The 17051-nt window shown below is 43.0% G+C and overlaps 1 protein-coding gene across 1 annotated transcript; it reads right to left on the bottom strand.

Moving 5' to 3' along the window:
• Positions 1-215: 215 nt before the first annotated feature.
• On the bottom strand, positions 216-3298 carry OTOS (otospiralin). The gene is made up of 4 exons (XM_065844707.2): positions 3222-3298; positions 2839-2937; positions 2475-2501; positions 216-571 (listed from the first exon to the last, which is right to left on the bottom strand). The coding sequence occupies exons 2-4, from the start codon at positions 2888-2890 to the stop codon at positions 387-389; spliced, it is 264 nt and encodes an 87-aa protein (XP_065700779.1). The 5' UTR covers positions 2891-2937; positions 3222-3298; the 3' UTR covers positions 216-386.
• Positions 3299-17051: the final 13753 nt, after the last annotated feature.

Raw genomic sequence — 17051 nt, 5'->3', positions numbered from 1 at the left:
GCCCCGCCGTTGCCATGGCGAAGGGGGCGGAGTCAGCAAAACGGCGAATCTGGGCCCCAACCCTGCAAGGGATGCTGCCGTGGGTTGTGGCGGGGGTCCTTCCAGCCACCAAACTAGGTGGGCTGGTGTTTGACTGCTGTACATACAGAGATCGGTTTCCTGAATCAAAGCTGCAAGCGTTAGGTGTAAAAAAAATCTCCCCAAACTGCACAACAGAATAAAGGCGTTTATTGATTTCACACAAAAGCACAAATTGCGAAAAAACAAGACTAATTTAAAGCATGGGATGCTATAGCTGACTACTGTGGGCATTAATAAGTCACTGAGGGGCAGTTGAGGTGCGCTTGCCCGCAGCCACGTGCTCAGTTAAACAGGGAGCAGAGCAGCTAGCGCTGGGCAGTGGGCACATGGTAGCCAAGGCGGCTCCCAAACGGGAACTGGGCAAACAAGGTTCTGGCCATTTCTTCAACCCTGTCATAGGCTCCCAGGGTCCGGAAATATTCCACGTAGGACCAGAAATCACTGGATGAGAAGGGCCAGTAGGGCAGGGCTGCAGACTCCCGATAGAGAGCTAAAATTTAAACAAACCAAAAGAAGGCAGATTACTATATTATGAAGAATTTTGTTGAAAGTTTGGCATCCTATGTGCCCTTGTAGGGCTTGTGGGCTCCCCTGAGCCACCGAGCACCCCGTGTCCAGCTCCACGGAAGGTGGATCTCCCCCTGCTGGAGCCAGTGTCCTCTGCTCCAGCTGCACCAGGAGCCGTGGAGTGCGACAAGACAGCAGGAACAAAGGGACACCACCAACATTTGGAACAATTCAGGAATTCCCAGGGCTGCTTTAATTTCTAGAAGGCAGCTGGGTATTGAAAGCAAGGCACAATTGCCATTTAAAGCCATATTTCCCCATTCCTCATTCACACCATTTCCTTGGCCTGATATAAAAATATAAGGAATGAGACACCATCATCTGCGCTGTGCCCCAAATTCATCAGGAAAATGAAAACCAAAATCGAGTCTGAAAATGCAGGAGCTGACCACTCTTGGGCCCAAATCTGAGCAAAGAGAGACACATATGTAAAATGTAGATACTTGCTAAGACAACATAGTTACAAACATCTTTCTGCGCAGCAAAGTTAAGTATTTTGATTTTATTTAAAGCCCATTTAAAACAAATGAGAGCCATTCCACTCACCAGGCTCAGCTTGGGACCAGGGTTCTTTAGAGGGAATTAAGAGCTTTCAACCATTCTATTGTCAGGCCTTAATTTTACAGAGTAAAGTTCGCAGCATACAGGCACAGATGGCACATAACAAATCAAATGAATTAGCCAAATGCTGTCTGCAGAGGAGAATTCACTGTGTACACCAGCTGACCTTAGGTTCACTTTGCAGTCTACTGCTTAGTCCAATGTGAAAGGAAACCGTAATTGCTGGTAATGAGAGCAACAGGATACTGCCTGAACAAGGTTTTATTTTCAGACTGACAGACACTCTCCTGACTAAGATGTTACCGTGGAAATATTTGCTGTGCACAAATATAATAGTGCCCTTAAAGTTGTGAAAAAACAGCTGCTGCATTCAAAACATCTTAGAGTTGTTAGAAAGTATAATGGAGCATATGGAAAACTGTTAGAATTAAAAGTAATCATATTAGCCCTTATTCTGTGTATATATATATTTCTACTTGCCATGTCTGTTGCCACACTCTCTGTGCATATTTGTATCTGCACACTCAAGATGCTGCTGGCTATCCTGCTGGTTACACCAACCGAGATGTACACCAGCAATAGCAGTACCTTATTATCACAGATACTTCTATGCAGCTTCGTTTTCAGAAAGAATTCTGTCTGAAAACACCAAAGAGTGGTTAAATAATATAGTCATCAGCAAGCCAGCGTAAACATCATTAGGACGCTGAAGGTTTTTCTTGTTTTAATCAAAGGCAAATATTAATCCAATGGACTAATCACGCAAAGTGATGCAAACCACAGGATAGCTGTGCTAAAGCATTCATTCCGACATTTATTTAATTGGATTTGTGGCAATTGGTAAATTTTAAGTTTTTCTCATAAAAGTCAGTATTTCTCACCCATAATGAGGCACACATATAGTATTACTGTTCAGGACAGACAAAATTCTCAGATGTCTAATACATTTATGTAAGCCTGGTGCTTTCCAGTTATGTTTCATACAACAGGATTAGTGACTTGACCGTAACACATTTTCGCTTTAAGACTAGAAGTATATTAGCTCTATTATTAGACATTAACACGTCAGCTTTTAATAAATTTTAAAGAAATTTCTAAACATTCACTCTTCTTTTTCCACCAGAACTAGATGAAAGCACATCCACAGCCCCCTGAGGTTAGTAAGTGTTCCTGGCAAATCGCTGCTGAGGATCAGGTCTGGGAGTTACAAACGACTCTTCTAATTGTTAGTGATACAAAGGAAAGAAAAAGACATTAAGAATTACCATCTCCATCATGGATTGAGCGTGCATCTGTAAATAAAGAGGAAACTCATCAGTACCAGCTCCCACACAAAAGGACTTTCTGTTAATGAAAGGTTTGCTGTGTAGCCAGAAGCCAATAAATTCTTTAATGCACATGTAGGATCCTCTGTATAGCCAAACTTTTTTTTCTATCTTGTACAGCTGAATAAGGAATTCCCTGTTTGCACTCACTCAGTGCTACAAACCAAATACTCTTAATTAACAGTCAGAGCAGTTGTAATTAATACATGAGCAATATCTGATACAAGATAGAGTATACTGCATTAGTAACAAAATGTTTTTGGCTGCTTGAAAAAATAAAGAATAAGTTCGACAGTAATCTTACCTGTTAAGATGTTCATCAGCATAAAGAAGAAAAGTAAGCAAATAAATGTCATCTCTTCTTCAAGATACTGCTCGTGCTTCTGAAAAATAATCTGTACACCTGAGGATTACAAGATATTAATGTTTATGCAAAGCCTATAATTTCTTCTTTTATTAGTATAATATCTTCCAAAACAGATTCTGATTATTAATTTAGGCACAACATGTTCCAATTACATTTCATTACAGTTTCTAAACTCCAACAGAGTATTAAAAGAACCAGAGTTCTGTAGTGAGTACTGATATTTTAGGTGGCATAAATCCAAAATACTCCTCTGAACTGACATTAAATGCCTCTGGAAATGTTTTACTTTGTGATTAGTTTGATTTAACTTTAGAAATCACCTCTCTCTCTTTCTCTCCCGTTTTCTTCTTGCAGTAGTAAAGGTCTGTAGCTCCAAGTGAGCTACAAAACACTGAGAGGATTTCTGTTGACGCAAAATAGCGGTGCTGTTTAAAGAAGGGTGGGGGGAAAAGGAGAGAGAAACGTCACTGAGTTACCACACCAATCTGATTTTGTTATCTTCAGGTAGAGGTATTTTAACTACTTACATTTGCATTATATTTCAGCACTCTCCATGAAAGACAGTGGACAGTTTTCCAAGAAGAAATCAGAATCAACTTTGGCAGTTACACTTTTGTATGTTGAAGACAGAAGGAGAAAAATCCAAAAGCAAATTCAGTGCTTATTACCTTTGCTGCCCTCCTGCTTTTCTTTCATTCTTCCCCTTCAGTAAAATAGATTTTTAGAAACATTATTTGAGCAAATTGCTAAGAGGATATTGAGTTCCCTCTCTGGCTGAGCCGCAAAACCCACAAATGCTTGACACTGATTTATGTTTTCACTTGGGATCCTTAAAAATCTAGATCTCAAAGCAGACATAGGCATCAAGCACTTACTGAAATCAAGTGGCTTACATTGAGCAAAGCAGGTCCCCAACAACCTCAGCCATGGTGTTGGTGCAAGTGCTGCCTTCCAAGAGGATCAATAAGGTACATTGAAATGCATTTTCACATTATCCTGATTTCCTGGAAAGATTTCTCTCCCAATGCCATGCAGGTGCTTGGGGTTCCACCCTGTGCAGGTTGCTGAATGGCTGCAGCACTACAAGACACCTGGAGAGAAGACACAGTCTGGAGAACACTCAATCAATGTGTACATCTTTAGCAAATCTCTTTTAGCACAAAACTCCTGGTGGCAGCAGGTGTGGTCACAGACTAAGGTGTAGCAGAAATTTCTCTGCAACTCATGAGGAGATGTGGAAGTTTCCATACTCCTGGAAGACATGGTTGTTTCCAGAAGGCTCCATTCTGGAAATGAGCTACTGAAACTCTGGTGAAGAGCTCACTGTACACATTCATTCTGCAATGAGCTGATTGTACAGTTGCTGTGTACAGTACTCTTAGCTATGAGTTTTAAGTTGCTTTGATAGTCTACAAAATGATTTATCTATCTTGATTCTAGGCGCCTGCATTTCCCAATTGTGTGTGTGTCCCAATGCTGGTGCCTTTGCTCTACCACATCCACTTGTCTGCCACAGGAGCATCACACCAGGAAACTCTGTGCACTCACACACAGTCCTGGAGCAGAGAGACCCAAGTGAATGGCCTTGCAGGAGGCCCCAGCTTTTCTGGAGTTTATTCCTATCTACAAGCAGAGTTTGATAGTCCTGCCAAGAATTAAAGACGTCCTGAAAAAGGGAGAGGAAGAAAAAAATTTTGCTCTGTAGGACACAAAGCTGTGCCAACTCTTGTGGAGACTGAAAAGAAAAATATTATGCAAGCAGAAGCTATTCCATCTTTGAAAGGCTTTAATCCTCCTGATTAATATTTTTTGAGCCTGCAGGAGGGGTCCTGCACCAGCCCTGTACTGCTGGAACTTCTGCCCACTGGCCAGGCCTATGGCAGCTGCCAGTGGGACACGACCCTTCCCTGGCTCAGGGGAACCCTGCAGTGTAGCTGAGCACTCAGGTGCCCCTGCCAGAACCCCATACAAAGCCACACAGCACTTTCTTTTGTATATTCTGTTCAAATAAACTATGAGAAGCACTGACATGTGCCAATGCACACACAAACCAGTCATTAGCTGTAATTAAATAATTCACATAAAGCAACTTCTGTGCACATCCATCAATAGCTTTTTGTTTTGGCGGTGGATCAGGGAGCTGCAGTGCCAAGTGGGAGGTGAGCTGACGTGCTTTGAGTGACAAGAAAGGACAATAATGGTGTTCCTGACACAGCCACATCCCTCAGCTCTCCCCTCAGCATTAAAGGTGTTATAGGAGGATGGCAAAGTCACAGAGGTTATCAGGTTCATGGCCACTTGAGTCACAACATAGTCTGCTACAACACTGGATGATCTTAAAAGGGTTCATGTAATTATTGAAGCTCATGCTGACATACACATTTACATCTACCTCCTTTACAGCTGCTTATTCTGTCTTTTGAAACTTGTAGTTACCTGCTTCCAGAGCTAGGAGGAGCACAGCTCTGACACTGTTATAGTCTTCCAGCAATTACAGGCTTTCAGTTTAACTTGTATCAAAGTTCTGCATTTGCTAATGCACAGATTGGATATTGAAATAAATTCTTGGGGTTTCTCTGCTAAAGGAGGCCTAGGAAATTATAAAAAGAGGATAAGAATTAGCATTTTAAATAGTTATATCAGGGGCAACAGCCAAGAGACACAGTGGTTTTAAATGTTAATTTCTTTTCTAACAAGGCTTCTATTGCCACACATGATTGCTTCCCCCCACCAGGTCTGTTTTAAACACAACATTGAGCTAGAGAAGAACAGGTGAGTTCTCATCAGTTGCTCAATGGACTGTGCGTAGCAGGCTCCATGTGCCAGGCAGAACACCACGTCTTCTGGGACCAGCCAGAAAGCGCACTGTGCACTGACTGGCAGCATTTGTAACAAGCCACAAGCACATTCATTCCATCTCCTCAACTCTTATTGCTCTAGGACCCATTCCCTTTTTCTCAGACTCCATGCAGAAGGCAGTTGAAGTGACAGCACCTGACACTAAGTGCTGGTGTGGAGCAGCTGGCAGAGCCCTCTACCCATGTCACTGCCATGCAGGCTTCTTCACTGCTGAGCAGTGACTGCCAACGCTCCAGTGCCCACAAATGCAAACTTGGCTCAGCAGCAACCACATTTCAGTAGATAATATGGCACTTAACATGGTAGCTGCTGAAAGAGTCCAGTATGTTAATTTCTACCCATTTTCAAAATAAATTCACTGCTTTACTCTTCTCCAGAAAGGCTCATTAGTTCAAAACACTCATGCTCACTGGCAGCAAGATTTTCAGGTACCTTATTCCCAAGTTTGCTTAAAGTTTTTTAGATAAAGGCCACTGATTCATAAAAGCTTCACTATATTACAGAAGGGGCTGATGGCAATGAGATTATCCCACCCACCTGTCCCAGGAGGATCCACTCAATACATGCTTTTTGCAAATGGGCTCTCAAGGCCAGAAAATCCCACATACAGGCAGCTCTCTGAGACAGAAATCAATTGGAGTACAGAGGAAGTTCCTGTGGGAAAAGGGGAGTGCAGTTTGGGCAGTACCGTTGTTTGTGTGACCTGATCCCTGGTGGGAACCGCTCTGGAGCAACCACCCCCCAGCCTGCCCTCGGGTGGGCCCAGCACTCAGGGGCTGCTTGAGACAGAGCCAGACAGAGAAAGTCAGCTCTTCTTGTTGATTAACTAGAAACAAAGACAAAGGAACATGAAAAAGGAAGTTTACTGATCCCTTTGCTCTCCCAATAGTTATACTAGACTGGTATTCCACACACAAAATTCTATAATCCCCCAGGCACTAAAGAAAACCCCTGTACATCAGTTTAAAGAACAGAATATTTCCTATTTAGTCAATAGGCAAAAGCACATGCATGCAGAGCTCTGTTAGAACTTATTTAAGGCACTTACAGCTGCATTTGAAGTGCTTTGCCCTGGGGCTGAGCCAACAAAACGTTCTCTATAGGTGTGCAACAATTTTGCATCTCAGAAAGAACCAATAGCAGTGATATATAGACCAGTAAAGCACAAAAGTTTTATTATTTCCTCCAGCAATTTGGTCCAGATAGTACAGATCAAAAGGAGATTTGTGTGACTAGGATATGCCATGCTCAGACAGGTGTGAATTGTCCTAGATCTTTCAGGCATTCATAGCTTCAATTTCTTTCCTTCAAACACTGCTTTGCTTTTTGTGAATACAGAAGCACTAAAATTGTCTGTTGATACGTGGTTGCCCAAGATAGCAAATATTTCCAGTTCTTGTGAAGAGCAATTTATCCCCACCAGCAACTGGTTTGATGATCCTGATTACAGTAGTCCCTGGAGGCAATCAAAGATATATACAGCAAATGGATTTTGATAATTACAAAACTATTAACAGAATAACTGTAGTGCAATTAGAGATAGCCAGGTTAAAATGAACCACTTTCACATGTGCTAGAGTTAACTGTCAAGGTGAAGGTCAAATTTACAAACCATAGAGTTAAGGAGTAGCTCTACACTTAAATCAGACTTGAGAGCAAACAAGAAAGTATCTGTCCACATATATTTCAACTTACCATTTTAACCTCTGTCTGAAGAAAGGTTATATTTGCAGATGCAAATGAGATCCCAGGTGTTCAGAGAGCAGGCAGTGCTGTGTAGAGCAGCAGGCAGTGAAACCAAAGCAAGGAGCAGCTCCACTGGCAGCAGGACTGGTGCAGCTTGGCTCCTGATGAGATGCTCCTGCCAGATACCCCAGTGCTTCTCCCCAGGAACACCCTGGTGTCCTCAGCTCCTGCAAGGGGCTCTCATCTCTCCCTCCCTTCCCCTCCCAGAGCAGCACTGCCAGCTCCAAGCACCAGGTTTGGCTTCCTCAAGGGCCCATGCAAGGCTGCTTACACTGGAGGCTGGACCACCTGGTCATCACTCAGGTGCTCCTGGGCAAGCAAACAACAGCTACAGGGAAACTTCTCTCCTTCTGTCAGCAACACATTTTCTCTACAGTCTCATCTGCAAATTTTCACATGAATTACAGAAGTCACATCTAGGCTACCACCAAAGTGACTTAGAATTTGCTACTGGTTTCAAACTATTTCTGCTGTAGGCAAAATAGAATATTATATCAAACAAGTCCCCTTGGTTGCCTACATCTTGTTTCCTCAGCAGATAAGCTGGCAATGCCTGTGAGCACCACAGAAGGTGCATTGCAGTGAGGAGTGTTTGCTTCCAAGCAGCTCTGCTGCAGGAACAATGAGAGGTAGCAACATCCAAAATCTGGTATCAAAGCTACCTCTCTCTTCCTGCACCCACATTAGTCCTGAGTTTGTTTCCAAGGCATCTTTTTTGAGAAATTGGCCAGTTCTTGGTTTTAGCCATACTCAGCTATTAAGCACAGCCACAAATGACTGAACACAGCAGGGAATCTAACAAACTGGTCACTGAAGCCCTCTCAGGAGAGGATATATTTCTCACATTGCCATTATGGTTAGATGTATCATAGCAATAACCTCCACCATTTGGAAATATATACACAATAAATTGCTTTTCAGATTGATTGAATGCCCCAGCTACACTTAAGCTATTAAGCCATCACCAGCTGTTTATTGCTTTCATTTCACAGAGCTGTTTCTTTAAATAAAAGTGCATTAAATATTTTGTTACCAAACAATGTTAAGATTTTAGTAGGATGAATAGAAGCTTCTTTACACTCAGGGTCTCTTCTTCCCTTTGATTCATGCTCCAAGGCTGCTTCAATATCACTAAAGTCATACCTGCCCACAAACAGCTCTTCCCTGTGGACAATAAAATTGATTAAAACAGATCGATGAAGAGATGGGCTTGATTACAAAAAATCCATCAAGGAAATCTGAGCAAGTTCCCAGTATATTTGATATCAGCAATCAATGAGACCATATTAGGGGCTGTATCACTGTAGTGGTTGTCAGACCGAAAGCCACATGTGAAGGGACAAGCACTGCATGGTCCTCTGCCATGCTGGCAGTGACCTGCCTACCCAAGAGCAGGGCATTAGCCCAGGGAGACCATCCAGTTGTCAGGAGATTGTTTCAGCTGCAAATAGAGATGCTTACATTTGAAAAATACCAAGGAGGCAGCTTTTATGAAGTTCAATATATTGATCTGGATGATGTGACTGAAAAGAGCAGTCATGCTACACACTCACTGCTGGAAATGCTGCTCAGCACTACAAACAGCACCCACATCTTATCTCCCCTCAGCCTTCCAGCATTTGGTGAAACAAGGTCAATTTGTAGAGGTTTAACAAGTGCATTAATGCACCAGGGAGGAGCTACCTTCCAGCATAGAAAGTAGTGGCACCAGGGAGGACATTGCTCCTCATGCTGCTCCAGGACAAGACTCAGACAGCTGTGTTCTTTGTCCTGCAAGAGAGGGAAAGAAGCTTCCAGCAAAGGCTGCAAATAGGGTCAGGATGTTACCATACCTTTGAACAGTCACTCAGCCTGATCAGTAGGAGGAAAAAACCCAAGACCTTGTAGAGTCCCAGTTTGTCTCAGCATGCAGTCTCACTTCCCATAGTACCACAAACACCACACTGCCCTTTTGTTTGTACTCACTCAGCCATGGGAAGAGCTAGGCTGTAACTTACCTGCAAGTGCCATTGTAGCTGGAAACTTGCTCTCTTCTGGGCATTGAGGAGTAAACCCAAAGCACATAGACGAAAAGCCACATCTCCAGTCAGGTATGCAATCACAGAGCTGTAGCCCAAGGCTGAGCTTAAATAGGCTCCTGCACCCATGTGCAGGGGTGTGGGTGGAGACTGCAGGTGAAGATGCTCAGGGCTGTTAGGGACTATTAGCACCCTCAGGGCCCTGGCAACGTGCCTGTCTGTCAAAGGGAAAAGAAACAAGCTACTGAACCCATTCCTCACCATACTTCTTAATAAATAGGGGTGTCTGTCAAGATGTCTATCAGTTAGTCTTGTTTCCCAATTTCTAGCCCAAGGCACAGGCTCCTCTGTAAACTGCTTGCTTCCTGGTGTTTGTACAACCTCATCAGTGTCTCTGCTCCTTTCACCACTTCCCATTGGGAGAAGGCTGACCACCAACAGATATTGCAAGGATTACTCTATACCACAAACTTCTCTTTTTCATCTTAGCCAACCTGCTATATTAGTTTCTGACTCCCAGTGAACAAGCTGCCAGAATATCCCTCCCCTTTAGGATAAAGTGTCCCAGCTTACTCTGCAACTTTCACTTAGCCTAGAGGCAAAGATCTTGTGTTTTCCTCTCCAGTCCCCAGTGTCCTTCCTCCCTTCATTACTGAAAACTCATGTACAGGAGATAACAGTCCCATCACCTCCCCAGTGCCTGAACCAGCACAGTTCCTAATCCCTCTGAAGCTGCCAGGGAAGCTGGAGCCTGACACATGTAATCCGCTCCTGGCCTTGCCAAAACACTGCAAACATGATCAACTGTCCCCATCACACACACCTCCCTTCCCTGCTGCTCCGCTCAGTGAGAACCTGCAATATTGCTTCACACACAGCTCCCACTGTTGCACCTTTGCCATCATCTGTGAGCCCACCCTCATGTCAGTGCCTTTTCCCTTTGCTTTGTGTTAGGCCCACCTCTCCTTTTTTCTTGTTCTCACGTGCCTCTGTGCTTTTATCATCACACTGATGATAAAATGCCCATTTTCATCTGTATGAAATGGGAGGACCCAGAAATACAGACTACAAATCATTCAATATAAAGCATTTTTTACTCTGTGTGCGTGTGAGCTTATTTGCATGTTTCTTTCTTCCCAACAGGAAGGAACACAGCTGTTATTTTTATATCAGCTCTGAAGCAGCTAATATTTTAAATATTGCTTATTAAAAAAGTGTGGATACATCAAATTTATGGATGCTCATATGGTTACATTTTGAGGTTTACATACAGCTCTGTGTGTAGAGATATGCCTCTTTGGTACAGTGCTTTTTTTCTGAGGAGCTCAAGATGCTTGAGAGATATGAAGGGCTTAGCCTGAGAGGTGCTGCCTCCTTTGACCCTGCTCCAGCACAACACTTACACACATGCTTAACTTTAAACATAGGCAGAGGAACACAGCAAAACCCGCGGTCCAGCTCACATGCCTGGCAAGAAACACACACTTTAAGTGCTCTGCTGGACTGGAGCCAGAGAGCTCTGTGCTTGTGAGGATGGAGCCATAATTAATTCAGGCTCACAATGCCCCTTTGAGGTACATAGTGCTCTCAGAGGTGCTCGAAATATGGAAATGCCATTCTGTGAGAAATTCTGTTGGTTTTTTGTTTGTTTGGTTTTTTGCTACGGGTGAAGTGATTGTGGGTTTTAAATAAAATAAAAGCCTTGTTCAAAGCTTTAAAATAGAAATTATTTAATTGCGCTCCCCCTCCTCCCCATTCCCTGCCTCCTCCTTTTCTTCCTAAAGAAAAGATTAAAGATAAATAATGGTGGTTGTTACAATGGACCTAAACTGGGTGTTATATAAAACCCTTGACCATCCTTAACTGTTCTGAAGCTGCAAGAGTAAACTGAGATTTTGTCAACACATCATCCCTTTCGGGCCCTGTGTTTGCATCACAGGGAACTCAGAGAAAGATTTATGGAAAACAAAGAGGAAAAAATGATGGGATTTTGTGTTTTTTACATTCAAAGATTTTATGTTCCTGGATAGCAGCCTTGCTATGAGCAGGTGAGAGCTTTCTGAAAACACAGGAGTGCATAAAGCAGGTGGCAGTCAGGGTGATGCTCAGGCTTACAGACACGGGAACAAGGGGGGCTCTGCTGCCAGAACTGGGAGAGGGTCCAACCAGCACGGCCAGGACTCAGAGTCCTCCCGTTGCAGCATGGCCATAAATCTTCGTTTTGCCTGGAAACAGCAGCACAGTGGGTGAGAGCCAGGCAGAAAGTATGTGGAGTATTTAGCTTTAGGTAACCGGGCAATTAACAGCTACTCCTGACAATGCTGCGAAGAAAGTAAGTTAAGCAGACTTTCACATGCCTTAGTGACCAGGGATGGAATAAGTTGGGTGTTTTAATTAAGTACATGCTTTACGGTCTACTGAAGCATGGCTTTTGCCAGGATTTAAGCCAGAAACAACTAAAGTCTTTAGACTTGCACTCTTTTCACCCTGTGAGACATCAGGTAACTTATCCAGACGATTGGTTTTAAGCCTTGCAACAACTACATTCACTTTAGTTGGATTGCTCCTGTGTGACAGCTCCTTGAAGTCAGCTGTGCCAAGTTTCAGCTAGGGAGGATGGTAAAGATGGCACTAAGAAGAAGGCAAATGAGACCCAGGAGATCCAGGCTGTATTTAGAGCTCTGTGACGGCATTCTTGGGTAACCACAGGCGATTCATGCTATTGCTTGAGGCATCAGATCTGCATCGGTATGAGTGCTGCAAGATGATAAGCCCAGCAGAATAGCTGGGAATTATTATTAATAACACAAGGCGAGGACAGAGCCAGCAGGAACCAAGGATGGGTGGGATGGCTCTAGCCCTCATCCTGATGTGGAGGTATGGTAGCCTCAGCAGTCTGTGCCAGTCTGCAACAACAACATAAGATAATTTTTAAGGTATTTTTGTTTTGCTCTAGGTCCGGGGTTGATGATGTACTGAGAGGAGTTTCTTTAAAGTTTGGCAAGGGCAAGGGAATGCAAGCATGAATGTGATAAAAGGCCAGAGAAGGACTAAGCTGCTTGCTGGCTTCAAACATAAACATGTCCTTATAAAAATAAGGCTATTTCCTTGCAACTGGAGTGTGCAGGAAGTTTGTTTTTATAAGTAGAAAACAGAACCTGTTCTTAATGAAGAACACTTGTCCATGGTCAAACATCTTGTCAACAATGATAATTCTTTCAAGCTCCTCTGCACCTGTGACATCCCAAAAGAATTATCTTCTAAGAAATATGATCAAAAAGTCCATAAAACCCAAACAAGGAATTTACTGGACAAGATTCTAAGAGCAGGAAATTGGAAAAATGAAAGCACAGTTGAAAAGGAAACCTACCATAAGTGCTGCTGAGCCATAGCAGCAAAAAGTGGTGTATCAATTACTTCGGGAAGGCTGGGAGAACCTTCACGACAGGAATACATATGCATTTCATTATTTGGTTCAGCCATTAGAGAATACTGAGTACTTCTGTTTTCGCTTTTGTCCTCCTGATGCTGATGTGACCAAATTCGGGAAATATGGAAAACCAGCCAGAATGGGCATCTAGTACCAAAGACAGAGAGAAATAGTCAGAACTTCTGGGCAGCTTTAGGACCTGCAGCTTTTCAACCTAAAAAGTTGCATGCTGGAAGTTTGAAGAAGTACAAAGAGGTGCTTAAGGCAGACAAGGGGTGCAGGGCAGAGACCCCAGTCTGTGCTGTCATCTCGCTTTCTTCATCCCCTCGGAGAATTGTGCAGCCCTTTTGCCCTGTTGTCTAAGTGACCCATGGTGCGGGGCAGGGACCGTTTGTAGCTTGCTGCCCGCATCATCTGCAGGAGTGACATAAATCACAGGGCATTTTCTAAGATCTCTGATTTCATAGGTGCTGGCTATAGACCAAAAAAACGAATGTTGTCATCATGTGTGTGGGTGAAATTGGTAATGGGCAGAGTACTTTCAGAAATAATTGATACGATTTATTCTCAAGATTCAACATATTGCTATGCTTTTTTCATCAAAACCCCTTTTCAGACCTTAACTCTGCATAAGACCTGCAGAAAAAAGGGTAAAGTTACGAAAGAAGTGGCTGTGTGAAGGTCTCAAGTTTGCTGCCACCACGTAACCAATTACACTGGGGACTGTGCACTCAGGACTTAGCACATTATTATTTTTGTTACTATCTCCTATCTTATTCTCTGAAAGACAGACAGAAATCCTGAGCATACTGCAGTCAAAAGGAGATTTGCCATTAACTTTGCTAAGGCCAGGATTTCATCTTCTATATCAGTCCAGTGCTGAATTCCATAAGTGTGCAATCCAGCTAATGCTCCAAGGTACACTTTTATCAACAGAAGCAGCACCAGTGCCATCCATGTTTTCTGGGGTAATTTAAATTAACTCCGTAATGCAATTCAGAGTGGGAAAGGTAATACAGGTTTAAAATTGCAGCAACTTGATTCATCTCAGCTACAAAAATGGCAAATAGTCCCATCTGACTTGGAACTATAGGAAAAGTGCAGTTTCTTCTGTATTACACCAAAACAGCCTCATTATTATTTCATGAGCTAGCTGGCCACAGTGTCAACGTAGATAAACAAACATGGGAAAATCATTCTGACCACTTGTCTGATTCTTACACTGTGAAGCATCTATGAATGTAAATATTAAGGGTGGGAAAACCTCAAAAGTCTCTGACCCTTATTTCCAAGATCTGGGATCTTGTGAGATTTGGTTACACAGTGAGAAATTTGAAATTTTGACAACTTGGCTTCAAAAATATATTTTTAATATACACATTTTCCTGTTAATAATACTAAATAGAAGAGAGACAAGCCTCTTCCTCAAAGCACAGGTCAGGATAAAATAGCATCTCTCTGTAACCATGGAAAATTGTAGACCAAAATGCTGCTTCAATTTGAACAGTAATAACTGCAATACTAAAAGATAGAACAGGCATTTATATCTTTAGTAACCTCCCTACATCTAGACTGGTGCTAATTTCTGTCAATGTATTTATGCAGAACTTAGACTGATTTCCCTGGTTTCACCTAAATTGTTGCATTCTGCTTCTCGTTCTTGATATCATTATGCTTCATGTTCTTATTCAGCTGTTTGGGGATGTAAAAAATATACCTCTCTGAATACAAATAAAATCTTTTGCAGCTTTGATTCTGCTTAAACAAAAAAATTGAGAGCAACAGAATGTTATAGGTTTCATCAGCCACTGGCAATTTGTCCCAGACATCACGCACTTTGGAGCAGTTGTCCATGTGGTAGGACTGTCCTGGAAGGGATCCTGGTCTGGGCTGTAGCAGTGCCATGTTCTCTGCACTTCCCAGGAAAAGCACTTTTGTAACCTGGCCTGTCATCACAGCAAGTATCATTTGCCACAGTCATAGGTCCCAATCTTGAGACACAATTTGAGAGTTGCTAAAATGTGCTGCATTACCTTGCTTGCCACTGACAATTCTAGCTGTGCCCTATCTATGTGGGACCCTAAATCTGAAGGTCATATTTGTAGGAAAGCATTTCCCATCATCAGTTATGATTTGATGGAAGGAAGAAAGGAAGAAACAAAGGATGAAAGAGAAAGATTTTTACACACTACAAAAATTAATGCAGAGAAATACCAACAATGAATAAGTCTTTGCAGAACTGAGACCATTTGGGGAGATGTACTTCTGAGCATCCCTTCTGCTGATTTTGGTGTGATACGGAACAGTAATTTAGAGACTCTTCCAGATGGCTTAAGGCTGTTCATTGAAGAAGACAACAGATAACATGTAAAGATACAGCTATAGTGCTTTCCAGCTTCCAGGTCTACTGAACTCATATGGGATGAGCTAGGGAGAAAAGTGGAAGCTCTACAGAAGCATAATGCTGAACAGCTGAGACCAGAGCCTGTAACTATTAAACCATGTTGAGAAAATGGTCAGTTACTGTCTAGAACCCAAGCTGTTCTCCTGCTCAGCAATATTTTGTAGATGACAATATTCAGGAGTAAATTGAGCCCAGACAGGAGAATAGCAGTGCACTTGCTTTTGCTGTTTCAGTCTGTATGTGCTTTGGGTACAAAATGAGCTTCCAATAACTCTGGAAAGGTCAGGTAGGGCAGGCACTATTTCATGTTGCTCCAGCACTATACGATGTGTTATCATAATTATGTCATGCACAGCAATCCGTGTAGGCAATGTGTTTTAAATACAAGCTGGAGGCATGAGGCTTGAGTTTCCTCTCACATACATTTGGCTCCATGCTAGTGTTGCTTCATCATTTTCAGTGCGAATTCACACTGGTTTAGATCAGCAAAAATGAGACCAGAGAACAGTTATATTCACCAGATGTATATAGTCCTGTTTCTCTTAGATGCATGTCAGAGCCTCAGAAAATACCCATTTTCCAAAGCGGTACATGGTGGCCGAGGCAGGCTCACAGCAGCGTGCACGAGCAGACACTGGGGGTTTCCATTCCCCTTGAGGAAGGCAAACGTGGGGATGAACAGGGGTTAAACCTGCTGCTCCACTGATGGCGAAGGAGGAGTTGTGCACAGCAAAGCCCCTTGCAGCCTGCTGCATGCAACCATTGACACAGGAAGGACCAGCATTCCCACCTTCTGTAGGTTTCCCTTCAAGTACATGCAGAGACATTTGTAGCCCGGGCACCTGCCAGGTATGCGCCAAGGGTGCTTTTAAAGGGTCACGGCTTTGCGTTTCTATTCACCTGCCTTTCCAGAACATGGTACATGTCCAGAACATCCTCACTGGGCTCATTATGGCCAACATTTTCTCCCAGTGAACTCAAGCTGGGGGTGAAATATTTTCTCCTTCCACTTTCAGGCAAAAGTCTCACTGTGATCCAGTTCCTGTCTGAGAAACGGGGATAGCAAGTGCTCTGTTTGTCAGTACAGACAGCAAATAGCCTTTGAAACAGGAGCTGTGTCTTATAGTTTTTCTGGTCATAATTCACACGAGGTCCAGGCCTTGGTTGTAACAAATCTGCATGATGGAGTTCAGAGGCTGGATGAATGCAGTTAAAGAACTGAACTATAATTTTGGCTCTGTTGATACAAGAATACCAAGATGCCCTACAGATCATCTGAAACCTGTTGATTTTGCAGAATCTGGAAGTGATACTTTTCTCTGTACAGGTATGACAGGAATACATGTTTCTGTGACAGCGGCTCAGTATTTCTGTCCTCTGCTGTGATAATCACAACCAACTACTGGTATCTGAATAATACAGAAAATACCCCACAGGATAAAGCTGACCTATGAGAATTTGAATTCAGCTGACCTGGAAATATCTCAGTCATGGTTTTCACAAGCTGCATTGTCAGAATAGGGCAGATATAATTGCAGTTTGGGCTAAAGGGCAAGGGGGATGGGAAACCATGAGGTGGTGAGCATGAAAATAAACAGCCCTCTGTCACAAGAACAGCCCCATTGCGGGATGCTGATTTTGAGCAGGAAAAAGAAATAGTCTGGGAGGAGCCTGGATGTGTATCAGTTCTTCT

This window comes from Patagioenas fasciata, chromosome 9 (assembly GCF_037038585.1).
Source record: "Patagioenas fasciata isolate bPatFas1 chromosome 9, bPatFas1.hap1, whole genome shotgun sequence".
Taxonomy (NCBI): domain Eukaryota; kingdom Metazoa; phylum Chordata; class Aves; order Columbiformes; family Columbidae; genus Patagioenas; species Patagioenas fasciata.
The sequence above is the reverse complement of the archived record's forward strand: the minus strand, read 5'-3'. Positions and strand labels throughout refer to the sequence as shown.

Coding starts and splice junctions, on each gene's coding strand:
- OTOS (XM_065844707.2), bottom strand. CDS start 2,890: ATGACATTTATTTGCTTACTTTTCTTCTTTATGCTGATGAACATCTTA. Junction 2,502..2,838: donor GCTGATGAACATCTTAACAG/GTAAGATTACTG, acceptor CTTTATTTACAG/ATGCACGCTCAATCCATGAT. Junction 572..2,474: donor CTCAATCCATGATGGAGATG/GTAATTCTTAAT, acceptor TTTAAATTTTAG/CTCTCTATCGGGAGTCTGCA.